At 43.2% G+C, this 14,704-nt stretch overlaps 1 protein-coding gene across 1 annotated transcript in view; it reads right to left on the reverse strand.

Moving 5' to 3' along the window:
• The window catches only part of MALRD1 (MAM and LDL receptor class A domain containing 1), a 455,974-nt gene that overhangs the window by 150,989 nt on the left and 290,281 nt on the right, over nucleotides 1–14,704 (reverse strand). The window contains exon 27 of the mRNA XM_025210089.1: nucleotides 9,244–9,401. Within this exon, the coding sequence (XP_025065874.1) occupies nucleotides 9,244–9,401 (158 nt within the window). The remainder of the gene's footprint in view (nucleotides 1–9,243; nucleotides 9,402–14,704) is intronic.

A 14,704-nucleotide genomic window follows, 5' to 3' on the forward strand; every position in this document is an offset into this window, starting at 1 on the left:
AAAGGAGATTTTTCCAGTCAACAATGTTTTAATGAACTAATGAAGCCCAACTACTTGGCACAGATTTTAGATGATTAAAATACTAATGTGTTAAGTGAAAAACCAAGGTAAAAATGTAACATGCTGAACTTTGAAACTTAACGTGCAAGGAATTGCTGGCAAAATATATATATACTTGTGCTCTAGATTCTTTAAAATTCTAGTTGGCAAGTTACTTATCTCAAAGAAGGACCAAAAATCCTTATCTACATAATTTCAACCTGTTCCTTATTGTTTTCACCATAAGCTCCCTTTAAAGAAAACATCTCACAGAACTCTTTGAAAATTCACTTTTTATTCTCCAACTTAATAGAGCTCAAATATAGTTCTAGGAAGGAATCAAGGGCCTGAGGAGGCTGACAATTTATATGCTGATGTATATATTTGATCATTTTTTTCTGCACCCTGAGATGAGTGCCGTGGTGGGAATGCATAGTTTATTTTAAGTTGGTAAGCACAATAAGTAGTTTCCTCAAGCTATACACTGGCCTGGGAAGAAGCTAAACAATATGGGGGTCAGTGATATTGATTGTGACAGTTGCATTTAAAACTAATTGGACAGAAGCGAAAAATACAGCTGTCCAAATAAATCTATTGGCATCTTCAGTCTCCCACTCTTCACATTTCAGTCTGCTGACATTATTGTTGTATGTAGGGAATTTAAAAAAGACTATAGGTCATCTATACCTAGGCTGTGAAGCCAACTTAGCTGTACAGTTGTGTGTGATTTCTTTTCTCCTCTCCTCCCTACCTTATGCTAGCTGAAAAATCAACAGCTGTGACAGTTTATGACACTTGATGAGCTGTAGCATCCAGGTGACAAGTTCTGCAATATACTAATCCATTAGTGGTTGTAGGACTCTAGCTGCTGGCTCCAGCTGGCCATATGCCTGACTAAGCCACTGGATGAGCTAGTTTGAAGCTGTGGAACTGTCTGTGGGGCTATCTCTGTTTAGGCTGCCATGAGCTGGCTGGGATTTTTCTTCCTCCTAAATGTCATTATGTCTTTGTTCATTTATGACTGGATAGAATTAATTCACTGTGACAAATTCCAGAGCAAGGTCCCCTGAAAATTCTTAATCAGATACTGTATATATTGGCTTTGTCATAGTGAACGGAGGTAGCAGCTAACGGTTATTTATACCTACTGTGCACATCTTTATATCACTCTTAAGGCACCTGATCCAAGCTTATCCAAGAGGCCCCCCAGACACCTTGTTCAGACCCTAAATTAACCTTTCAACTAAAGTGTTTATTCTCAGTGCAACTAACATGTGTCCCATGAAAACTCAACGTAGCAAATGGCTTTGCTTTTTACCCTTTGATCTGAAGCTGCTCTTTCACACTGGTGCCAAATTTTGTTCCTCCTTATGACAAAAATAACTTAAGCATCCCTAGCAAAAAAATATTCAAGGTTCAGTAGAAAGATAAAATTTATGTTTTCCCCTCCTCCAAAAATGCTTGCCCAATTCTGTTAAGAAGATGTGATGGGCTTTTCTTTTCCCTGGTTCAAAACCACCCAATATTTGGGTTCTGAATAGGAAATACATATATGCCAGATTTTTCTGCCACATGTTAAGGTTCAAAACATCTCTTCCATTTTTTTCCAATTCTGCTGCAACCACCCACAGATCAATTTAGAAATATCTGAATGTTTGAATGCAGCAGTGAGCTTCTGATCAGTGGCATCAGATTTCAGATTAGTAATAATCTATTTGCTCATTATGGTTCTGAACTGCAGTTGAGCATTGCACTGTGTCAATATAGATGGATGAACAGTTAGAAAATGCAGTCTCCTTATACAGCTCCACTGTCAATGCCTTTCATTTGCATAAATGATGAGTATATAGATTTTTAGCGCACACTGTTTCTAAAACTATTTTAACTGTCCTTCTGTGTCACTTTGGTTATAGTGTTTTTATGCTGTGCACAGTTTTATAACAACAATGGTGCTAAGGTTTGAAACAAAACCCAACACCATCAGAGGAATTATTATTGAAATTTGCTGTTTCAACTATTAGCCTTAACATTAAGCCTCATGCCTGACAGCAGTACGTAAGGTTCTCTATAAAGTGATCCTACAGTAGTTGTGGTATGGACAGCACTATTTAGGATACCACTTCAGGAATGTAAGAGGTAATAATTTTAGCTTCCAGAAGATGCATAAATTCAACTTATGCTAACAGAAGTCAACTTCATTCTGCCTGGGAACATCATAGTCTAACCTGTTTTCTCTTATACTCGAATAACTCTAAACCAGGAGTAACACTTTTCAAATGAACAGGGTAAGCTGCACGGGTGCTATAGTTTAGATAGAAACAGCAGGAGGATTTCCAGTATGGCTTCTCTCAGACTATGTACTGGCTAATTAGCCCTCATTCCTAATGTGAAATAAGACAAATTAAGTAGAAATTCAGACAATGGTATTGGAATATGGATCTGTGTAAACAAAGCAATAAAAAGACGAGATTAAGTTTCTGTCAAACAGGGTGATGTCATATCAGTAAAATATGTTTCCCCACATCCACATCTAACCCATTGCTTTGCCAAAAGACAGGAAATGGGCTAATAATGTCCTTACAAAAATTTCTCTGTCTTAGACTGTCTTTAACTGTCCTTGTGAGATAGTCTTTGAACTCACTGAAGGGTGGAAGTGCACCAAGGCAGCTCAGAACCGCTGATGGCAGGGGCCTATGGAACAGAGGCAGCTTTCACGTGTGGATGGCATGGCTGGGCAGCAGTGGCAGAAACTGTTATTCTTGTGTCCTCTCTCTCAGTCAGCCCTGGGACTGCTGCTTCCCTCACCCTTCTCCCATCACACTTCTGCTGATGAGTGGGATATTTTCAAAACAACCAAAGAACATTTCTGCAATGCTTGTAGAGTTTAACTCAGTTTAACAAACACAAGGATACTAAATGGGAATGAAGTCAACTGGGAATTAGAGGAGTAGTTTATGGTAGTTAAAACCTAGAGAAAGAGATTTTTATGGGTTTTGGACCATCCTAAAGACTTGCAGAGCAGAGACATAATTCAGTTTTATGCTCTATAATGTGGTTAAAAAAAAATCCCTACGAAGTGCACTTTTCCATAGGGCCAAAGAGAAGCCAGCTCTTGCTTTTTAAGGCTTTGGGATAGAGTTGAGAGCTATCTAATAAGAATTGTTCAAGTTTAAAAGTTTTTTCTGATACTTTACTGTGTATGGTTTAAGTAGGTTATCTACGTGTTCATTAATGCACTTTGCTAATGTGCATTAAATTTAGTATCTCCACTGTGAGGTACTAGAAAAAAGTGCATTAGCCTATTTTAATAAGCATTAGCAAAAGCACACGGGTTTTATGTGATGCTTTAATGTGCATTAAAATAGGCTAATGGGCCATGTGTAGACAAAACAAGAGATGTGTGTGCACAGCACTTTAAAGAGGGCTAAATGCTTTTGCACTGCTTTAATGGTGTTGGTATTTTGCGATGTACTGAGCATTAATTTCAGCCACTGCAGGAAATTCTACGGCATAATGCACCTTAAATGGCTTGGAGCGCAGAAAACTAAAACTGGCCCTAAAGCCAGAGAGCAAAGCACTGGGCTCCATGCAGCTGCACGGCTCTGCAGGAAACCCTGCAGGCAGCCTGGCAGCAGCTCGGGAAAGCAGATCCGCCCAAGCAAAGCCGTGAGCCTGATCTTTTTTTCTTCGTTTTTCCCCCTGGAGCTTGCCTGCTTGCTTGAGCTGCACGGGGGCCTGGTGCTTCCCTCCATGGACTACCTGAGCTGGGTGCCTGTGGGTGGGTGCTCCCCAGTGGGGGGGGCTGCCACAGAGGGAAGCACCAGCCCCCACCCCCTTCCCCGCAGCCCACGGACCTCTCTGCCCACTGGCAGCTCACCTTCTCCTCCCCACTGGAGAGGCAAGTAAGTCAGCACGGTGTGTGCACAACATGGAGGTTTAATCAGCCCTAAATTGAAGTAGTGTTTTTAAAAACCCGTCGCTTCAATTTAGGGCCCCCGTTTCATCTACATACACCCATGCGCATTAAAGTTCCTGTGTAGACACGCCTAATAACAATGCAAGACTCTCTATAATACAGGAGTCTGTACGGATAGGTATCTTCAGTGGGATTGGGGCCACTGGTAGGTCAATGAAAGAATCTGCTTGTGCTTTTCCTCTTGAAAGCATTGTATGTAATCCAAATGGAATATACATGTAATAAATAGCCAACTGTGCTTCTAGCAAAATTTTCCTTATTGTAGTGTAGAGTGACAGGCAATCAGTGCTGATACCAGAGTATAAAACACCCATATATGCATCATACAATTTCTTATTTTCTTCAGCCAAGGTTAGTCATTATTAGTTAAGGGTACACATTAGCATCAAGCATTTTTAAGGAGCTCATAGTATTTAGGTGCCATAGGATACATCTTTAAATAACCTAAAATGATGACAACGCAATACAAAACAAATTCTGATTTGATGTAACTGTTCACTGTTGTTCTTGGTTTGTTGTAAAGAACAGGATGTTTTCTACGTTTAGCTGTGACTGGATTACCAATGAAGAGTAATTTTTAAAACCTATTAATAGTTAGAACCACCACTTTTCACCTAGCTGTTTGCTTTATGGATTTGATCTCTTTTGGGAAATAGCTATATACATTTCTCTCATGATTCATTAAGCTAAAAATCTAGTTGAAGACTGGTCACCTTTTACTCGTATGTGTTTGGAATAATCCTATAAAAGAAAAGCTCCTAATGACTACCAAAGAGCCCAGTGCTTTGAAATTTAGATGGATTTAATCTTGGTCATGTCTTCCAATGCTAAAGTCCATTGAAGTGTTCTAATTTAAGGCTTTTAAAACTTTCTTGTAATAACTAGGTTATCTGGGAAAGAATTAACAGATTATTTATCAGGGCAAGAATAATTTAAAATGAAAAGCTAAGACAATAATTACATTAAGAAATCAAGGAGAGATGTTATTAGGAAGTTTCCAAAAGAATTTATGTCCTGAATTTTATAAGTATTATAAGACATTACAGAAAGAGGAGGCAACTGGCAGATGTCAAATAAATGGAACAATTGTTTAGGATATATATTTTACTAACTGGTACAACACATGAATCAGAGTTGAAACCTCAATAGTCATGTAGTCCAACCCCTTGCATAAATGCAGCATGAGCTAGTTATAAACCTTCCCAGACATATGCTTATCTACTCTCTTCTTGAAAACCTCAAATGAAGGAGATGCCATGACTTTCCCAGGCAACTTATGCCATTGTTTCACTGTACTCACATACATACAAAAAGGGGAACTTCCTCAAATCAACCTATTGTTAGTACTACATAGGTTCATATTACTAAAGCACTGTCAGTGGCTTATAATGCACACAGCTGGAATGTGTGTTTCCGTAGTATGAACCACTTCTTTCTACATTTTGTATATAACTGCCATTTTGACTGGAAACTTTCTTTTTTAGTTTTATGTCATTCTTAAACAAAAACCAAACATAATAGCTAAGGTGCAAGGAGAATGTCAGTCTTCACACATCACTAGGTGGCTTTTGCTGAATAGACTTCTGGTTTCATTATGCTTGTGTTATGACACCCCCCCCCCCCCCACAAATTTGTGAAGACGAATGCTGTTTCTAATACTATATTGTTATATTTTCATTGTGTAGCTAGAAAGAAGAATGCCAACATGGCTAGAATTTTCCATTTTCTCCACCTTCAAACTGGCTAGTAAATGCATTCAATTGATATATGATGTTATCGCATCAAAACTAGACAGTTACAGTAATACACAGTTACACCTGGCCACATGTTCAGGCAATTAATGGTGCACTATAATGTGAAACCAGCCATGGATTTTTTACACAAAAAATGTGTAGCAATTTTTCAGCTGGTTTTCATAGCACATAAAACGAACATGTGGTTTGTTGGACCACACTGGGGGCTCCAGCTGGCTCCGGTACAGTCTGTACCAGTTGTCAATCAGCTGATTGTTGGCTGGATGAGGTACCATACCATGGCTTGAATTGGTCAGCTGATTGTTGGCAGTATCAGGACTGCACTGGGGCTGCCCCATGTGGTCCTAATGTTGCTGAAGATCAGCTGATTGTTACTTTGTAGGGATGGCAATGGGGTTTGAGCCCCAATACAGTTCCCTACCAGGGGTCAATCAGCTGATTGTAACAGCATGGGAGTTCACTGAGGTTCAAACCCAGGGGTGTCCCTGAAAAGCAATGATGAACTGATTGTTAGCAGCATTGGGCCTACACTAGGCATCCCTGGTACCTCCTTGAGGCTGGCTCCTGGGACCAGCTCAGGCTGTTTTAAGCCCTGCTGTGGTCCCTGTAGCCAGCCAGAAATCAACTGATCTTTGGCTGGATCAGGACTGCATCAGGTTTCAAACTGGTCATGGTATGGTCCTTCCAGCTGATTGTCCTTCCAGTTGATTGGTCAGCTGATTGTCAACAGCACTGGGACCACATCAGGAAGCTCTTGTCTGGTCCTGAGGCTGTTGCTGATTAGCTGATTGTTGCCTCACTGGGACTGTACCATGACCTAGGCACCCCCTACAGTGACAAGCTGGAAGTGATTAGAGTCTGATCCCTGCTCCCAAAATTGCACATCCTGCCATGCATGTATCATCAGGCAGGAGGCAAGATTGATGGGATTGAAGATCAGATCTTACTATGCTTTTAAATGAACATCTGTCAATGGCTTAACTGTTCTTCTGACACCAAAAGTATCAAAAATGGTGGGTTGATACATACAGAGGAAAAGACACATTAAAAGTTATGAAGTCATGGGTAGAGAAAGAGTACAAACAAATGTGACGTTTGGTCTGGCATACAGAAAACTAGAACTCTTGGTTCCAAAATGAAACCGTTTATTAGACCAACTGGAAAATGGCAAGAAAATTGTCCTTGTCTGCAAGCTTTCAGGTTCAAAGTCTCTTCATCAGGTTCTGGGGAAAGTGTAGATGGTACAAAATGGTAAAAAGAAAATGGCAAGAAAAGGACAATTTTCTTGTCACTTTCCAGCTGGTCTAATAAAAGGTATCATCTTGAAACCAAGAGTTCTAGTATTTTGTACATCTTTTTGTCTCAGACCAACACGGCTACCAAGTACACCCTGAAACATGGAAGATGCCAAATTTGAGCTGATTTTGGATTTTAAACTTCATTGCAGAACAACAAGGAAGTTTTTTGTTTGTTTGTTTTGTACCTCCCTGCCTGCCATCTGACACCTTCAGGGAAGGAATTCTACCTGATCTACATATCAAAGAGCTACTCAACACAGCTTACAAAGACACTCATGGACCCAGAGGGACAGCCCTCCATCTTCAGCTCCCTCTGTGCAAAAATGAAGTTTATTTCCTACCTATGGGGACTTTTTACTATCTTGTACCATCTACACTTTTCCTAGAGCCTGACGAAGGGACTTTGATCCCAAAATCTTGCAGAAAAGGACAATTCTCTTGCCATTTTCCAGTTGGTCTAATAAAAGGTATCATTTTGGAACCAAGAGTTCTAGTTTTTTGTATGTCATTTTGTCTCAGACCAACACAGCTACCAAGTACACCACTGAAACATTTGGTCTGGGGCATTTTATCCTGGAATAAATTGCTGTCATTCAGATGTTCATTTCTCCTGTTCTGGTTCAAGACTCAGACAGGGGCCAGGGAGCCCAGCATTGCCCAAGAAGGGTAGAGATAGCCCAGAGAAGGGCAGAACTTGGGACCAAAGATCCTGGACCCTGAGAAGGGTGGGGATGGACCAGAGGGTCCAGAACCTAAGAAGGGTAGAGATAGTCCAGGGAGGGGTAGAGCTTGGGGCCAGAAGGCCCAGGACCTGAGCAGGGCAAGATAAGGGGATGGAGCCCAGATACCAGGTCTGGAAGAGCAGGCCTTGGCTAAGGGACCAGCTAGAGTAGAGGGGCAGAAGCCGGGAAGGCCAAAGCCCCAACAAGAGAGTAAAGGCCTGAGGTAGCCTGGTGGTTTTGTGGGGACAAGTGTCCCACCTGAATGATGATACATAACACTTGCGAGGCATGGGCACAGCTGTAGAGGACATTTGGAGGCTGTGATTAGACCATAAGGCAATGGGTGTCTTGGGGCATGTGATGGATGGGAGAGCCTACCTAACTGGAGGGTTTGGCGCTATCAGCACAGTCAGAGAGAGAGAGGGGACTCACTGGCAGGGATAGACCAAGGCTTGCTCTAGGACCTGTGGGCAACCTCCCTTTTCAATCTGTTACTAAGAACAAGATGTGGCAGTCGAGAAGGGAGGGTATGTTAGGGTGCAGACAGATGTTCAGACCCTTGCTCTAACTCAAGGAAGGGGAGGCAAAGAGGGGGAGCAACACTGAGCTGCCAGCTGGGGTTTGCTTCCTGGCTGGAGCTGGGAAGGGGTGGAACACAGCCCCCATGCCTTGCAGTCCCCTGCCCCGCCACCAGCACTGTGGATGCTGCTTTGTCCTGCCTCCTTCAGGTGAGGCTGAGCAAAGCAGAAAGGGGGAATGAACAGCACTGAGCTACCAGCTTTCCTGATCTGAGCTCAAGGGGAGGAGGGGGGAACAGAGCCCCCTCACCTTATGGGCCTGGCTCAGTTCCCCCCCAGTACCCCAGGTAGCAGGTTTTGGTGGAGGGGCAAAAAGTGGGCGGGCAGGCTCTGTTCCACCCCCCCTCACCCCAACTCCAGTCACGCATCAAACCCCAGCTGGCATCTCAGTGCTGCTCTCCCCCTCCCTCCACCCTTCCCCAACGGCTCAGGAGGAACTGGGCTGCATCAGCCCAGCCCACACCATGTGAAAAGCTAACCCTAGGGAACACATGTTCCTTAAGACACTAACACAGAGCGCCTTCATCTAATACCTTATATGAGGAAGGTTAATTTTTTGCACAATCATCCACTTCAAAAGTGCTCTGCAGCCATGCATGTGTGTCACAACATGACTGTAGAGTGCTTTCAAGGGCTCAGTTGCATGAAAAATATTACTTGTGTAAGTGCCCTTAGAGACCAAGCTAAGCAGGAACCATTCAGCTGGCCCTGGAGCCTGGTCCTATTACAGGGTACATTTACGCTCCAGAAGAACTGGAGAGTAACCCCTTGCTGGCTGGTCCAATAGAAGTTATGCTCAGTCATTCTTAGCTTGAATATGTCCACGCACATTGACAGACAGTACAACCATGAAGGAAAAGATGATATAATCACTACCTTAATGAGAACGTGAATATCTCCTGTGGCTTTGGATGACTTGAAGTACCAGAAGCTCATCATACAATCTGACCTTGATTCTTTCCATCGAGAGCTTTTCACGTGGGCTTTTTCTCCTCTTAATCCTATTGGCGTAGCTTCAAGATACAGAAATTGCCCTGAAAGTAAGAGTTATATGACATTAAAATGGTTTTGGACTTTCGGGTTATGTTTCATGGCCCAAACTCAGCAAAACTAAACGCAGAGAGATATAAACCGTATCACTTAAGAGTTAACAAAGCCCCTTCTTTGGAACTTGCGTCCCCAGAAAGAAGATGAGGACAGCTTAACATTATCATGAGACTGCCTAGCAAACTGTCTAGTAGAAGTCTCTGAAAAGACATAGTGAACTGACATATTTTTCACCCATGTTGGCTATATCCCCTTTTTCTAACAACACCACCTGCTTTTCAGGTTGTGCTGCCCATTAAATGACAGCATTTCAGATGCCAACTGCAGCACCTTCCCTTTTACCTTCCCTTCCCTTTTTTGGGGCCCTTTCACCAACATAATTAGATGTAGGCTCAGATCCAATTCACCCAAGTAGGCATCTAAAAGTAACTTGGGTGGAATTGAGGGGTGCATCCAGACTTGTGTGGACATTTGGTTCCTCGGGGACAAGTAGCGGCAGTGCATCTTGCACCACCACTTCTTGTCCCTGGGGAATGTCTGTGCCACACACTTTGGCATGCAGCAAGTAGCCTCAGGTGGCATAGGGGAGGCTGGGGCCAGCACTATGCTGGCCCCAGCAGCCTTACCTGGGCTCCTGGGGGCCTCCTGGAGCTGCAGCCATGGCAATCCTGCTGGGTGGAGCCTCACCAGCAGTTGCAACATGGCTCTGAGCAGCCCGGCTCCACTTTTTAGCAATGCATGCTGCCCAAGCGTGTGCTGCTCCATTTTGGGTTTTTTTTTCCATATTTTTTTTTTACCCCGGATATGCAGGGGCTCAAAAAAAAAACCACAGAAAAAATCTGGAGCAGCGCACACTTGGGCAGTGTGCCCTTGCAATGAAGAGAACTTTGGACTGTGTGGTATGTGGCACTACAAATGTGTTTGCGCTCATCTGGACATGCCCATGGTGTCTTAAATCAGAAAAAGTGATCCAGAACCACTCCACTCCAGTAGCTACAATCCCTCTTAATTGCCTAATTTCAGTAGGCACCTTTATTTTGTCCAAAAAAGAGAGTTCTTCATACCCAGGCTCAGGTTTCTGTGCAGTCTCCGAAATGATCCAGCTCAAGCATTTAACACTCATTCCTGTGCTCCATTGTGATCAATGTTGGCCAGTGCCTAAGGTCTACCTAGGTTAGGCACAAACAAACCATACTTAACTGACACTGAGAATATTAAGTTGAGCAGAAAATGCAGCTTCTGAGGTCATTCTCATTGGAAAAGATGGGGAAGAAATGTGGTAGTGGTGGTGTGGACCTCTTGCACAATAATCTAGTGGGAAAGTACTTGCCTGGGGTGTAGGAGACACGGGTTAGGTTCTCCTCAGCTGTGGTGATTAAAGCCCAACATATCTCCCACCTTCAGAAGTATAAGCCTAACTTCCAGGCTACAGAAAGGTCTGACTGGGGTAGCCTCCATCCCTACTATGCAAACACAAAGGAAAGAGTCATGCAAGTCAAAGAGTGAGCAAGCAAAAGACAATTCTGAATCTGTAAAGCCAGGTGGTGAGGGCTGGTAAAACGAACAAACAGCTCTAGGAACAGAGAATGGTCCTCAGGAGTTTCAACTAGTACACTGTCCACATCTCATCTGTTCTATAGCCCAGTGGCTTATGCATTCTCCTGAGATGGGGTTTGAATCCCCCATCACTAAGGCAAATATATCATGCACCACTAGGATGTTATGCATCACCATTTTTACCACTCATTAGTAGCTGAGTACCCTTTGACTGCCTTGGATTCTGAGTTGATGGAGATGCCTGACATGAATCAGGCCCTTAAGTTCTGAAGAGGAGTGTTTCCTGGTCTTGTGTTTGTTTTTGGCTACCTGTCCCCATTCAGCACCTAGGTTCTCTCAGTTTCCCTTTGGAGTCAGCTAACTTTCTTTAAGAAATAAGAGGGTGCCTGTACATGAGCTGGGAGGCTGCTCTGATGTGCTGTAATTATAGATTAATCAAGTCTGCTGGAGCATAGTTATTGCCGCATTCCAGCCAGCCTCTGTGTCTCATGTATCAGCTTCAAAATGGTGGCAGGGGAACTTTAACTAAAGCTGTGGTTTTTGGCATGTGGCTGAAAAATAGAAAAGTATTTTCTATACAAGTCTTCAAGGAGCCATTCCTTACAAGCGCCAGTTCTGGAAGAATTGCATAAGAAACTCTAATAAATATGACGGTAAATTTTCTGTGAGAGATGGCACCCAACAAAATAGCAGGTAACATGAGCCCAAAGCTTGTCTGGTAAGAAAATGAGCTAATCAACCCTTAAAACTTCTGCAGAGATGTAGATCTATAGGTATCCATAGCACAGCACATTAGTTCAGCCCATCTGCATTTTCAGCATATGACTATTATCCTGGTTTTTAAATTACTTATTTTGAAAAAGATAGCAAATAAATACACATACTTAAAAAAAACATTTTCAGGAGATGATACCTCATGGGTCCTGCATTTCTTTGCCATGACGAAATTTCATCAAATCATTCAATCACAGAGTGTAATAAATACAGCAAATTTTCAAATAAAATCATTTTTTCGTGTGCAAACAATACAGTGGAGTTCAAATAAATGTAATCATAGTATAACTAGCACACTTTTGATCAAATTATAAATGCATATTTATTGCATTACATATATGAATTAGGTATAAAAGTCCCTTTCAGTAATGTGGGTTTCATCATTTATAACTGACTGCAACTCTTCTCCAGCTCATTTGCTACAATATTATGGTGAAAAAAATTGCTTTCCATCTGAAATCAGGCAGAAAACTGAACAACCAATGCCTTCTGCAGAAAAAATGTCTTCTTTTAGGTGGCGCAAAATAAAATGTCTTTTTCTAACACATTTAGTATATTGTGTTATCACAACCATTAGCTTAAAAAAAACTTTGTGGCACTGTGAGATCTCACAGAAAGCATGGCATTGTTGCAGTACCGGCGTAGGCTGGAAGAAATAGGCTGGGGTAGGATGGTGGGGAACTCATGGTAATATTAAAATATGCTCCTAATTAGAAAAGTGTCTGTGGAATACCTAACTAACTAACTAACTATCTATCTAAATAAAAAGCAGTGTCATCCTCCACAGAAATGCATTTTCATATTTAGGGACAGATCAACCTACGTAAGTGACAAATTTTATCTGTTTCTATTTGCTTACTGTGTTGTTGGAGATTGTGCATCTAAGGGCTAAGCTTCTCAGACAAACTGTCTGGGGTGAGCACTGTGTCATCAGGCACAATAAGTAGGAACTGGACAACAAATAATAGCTTTTTTTTTTTTTTTTTCAATTGTTAGCCTCTCAAGCACTGGAATTCAACCTCAAAGGGCCTTGTGCATTGCAACACCGAATGTTACAATGCCTATTTTTTAAGCACCTGGTCTGCATAATGGAACCCACAGTCCTAAGTCAGATGTCTGAGCTTCCTAAACAATGCACCAAGAATTTGAAGTCACAGTATGGGACTGACAGACATGGCACTCTGAGTAGTCATTAGGGAAACAATAACTGGAAACAGAAGTTGTCCATAGAATGTGATCAGCCATGCCACAATATGTCATGCCACAGCTGATCATGCTCCAAGGACATCTACAGTCACCCTCACTTGGGGTTTTCTCCCCCTTGCAGACGTGCCCTTGTGTTTGGAAGTTTCCTCCCTTCCCTCTTCCAGATACTTGTACAGGCAAATCACTCTGCATGGGATTTCCCTTATCCCTGTCTGCAAGCACAGAGGGAGTAAGCTCCCATAGGGTTTCCCCCTCTGCATCTATAGCCTATGCCCATGCAGAGGGATCCTACTGGCACACATATCACTTCTGCATGGGGGAAGGAAACCCTGCTTGCACACATATGCCCTATGTCAGGGCAAAACAGTGACTTTCTCTGCTTATCCAGACATGTCCCTGAAGATCCCTGGGATGCCTCTAGGTCGGCAGGGAAAACACGGCAGGCACTCCCAAGGCTTGAGGGAATTTGCCTGGGAATTCTCAGGGTGTGCAAAAACTAAGCTCCTCAAGCCCACAGACCCTGTGCCTCAGGTGGCTGGAGAGGACAGGCACCTTCAGACTGCCCTTACTCTCCTACCCTTAACAAACAGATGTGGGTCACAATGAAGTGGCCCAATGTATTACTATCTTCTGTCATGGCCACAAATTTGAGCATTCATGATTTGACAGAAGGTATGGATCTCTTTTTTGCTTTCACTTTGTACCACCCTAAAATTTTTTACAGTCGCTCAAAGGTGATGTCTGTTTCTACCCACTGAGGCCAGGATGCATCTTAGATATGTCCCGTCAAGAAATCACTTCTTCCTAGGGCTGTGCAAAATAGCACCATTCCACTTCGACGTCTGTTTTAACATTTCAACAGAACAGTGTTTCTTTTAGAGTTTTGTTTAGTTTTGAAAGCACTGTGCCATTTTGTTTCATCAAAACTTTTTTGCTGTTTCAATGCTGCTTTGATATTTTGCCCACCCAGCTCTGGAAAGATCAGTGCTGCCTCTGGCCCCAGATCAGCAGCAGCACCAATCTTCCCAGCATGGGCTGCACCCAATTGGCAGCACCAGCCTCCTGTCATCTGGCAGGCAGATAGGGCCCCCACACTCCTAGGAGGAGTCAGCAGAGCTCTGCAGCCCTCCCAGGATCAGGCACCAGTCCCTGCATGACCTAATATGCCCTGGGCCCTGTACTGGAGCCAGCTCGAGGGGGTGCAGGGCCAGCTCATGTGGGTACCCTCCCCCACCCCAGGATCGAAACACATCAAACCAGCTTTGAAACGAAACACAGGGCAAAATTTCACATGGCCCTACTTCTTCCCCCTCAGAAAGGACTGTGTGGAACTTGGAGCACTTATAGCCTCTCTTTCAAGCTCTGAGTAGGGCTGACTTCTCTTTTAAAGCATGAAGAATGAAGAGTGCACTGTCTTTATGTAAAATATGGATTTAAACAATTAGCTAGTTGTCCAAGCACTCATAGGGCATGCCCACACATGCAAGCACATGTGCTTGCAGCAGCTCAAATAGAAGCGGTGCTGGGGCTTTTTGCCTCAGTGCATGTGTTCAGACATGCACTTTATTGTGAAGCAAATTGTGCCACCTGGGGCAAAATAATCCTGTGCTGTGCGGGTAGGGCCCCAGTGATCCTGACTGCAGCTACAACTGCTGGTAAGTGCCGGGGGTTTTTTCCTTTGTTTTTTAAATTGAGGATGCTGGGGTGGGAGGGCAGGGAGTGGGGGCCTCAGGGAGCTGGGGCCAGGCAGGCC

Source organism: Alligator sinensis, unplaced genomic scaffold (assembly GCF_000455745.1).
Source record: "Alligator sinensis unplaced genomic scaffold, ASM45574v1 scaffold234_1, whole genome shotgun sequence".
In the NCBI taxonomy this organism is placed as follows: domain Eukaryota; kingdom Metazoa; phylum Chordata; order Crocodylia; family Alligatoridae; genus Alligator; species Alligator sinensis.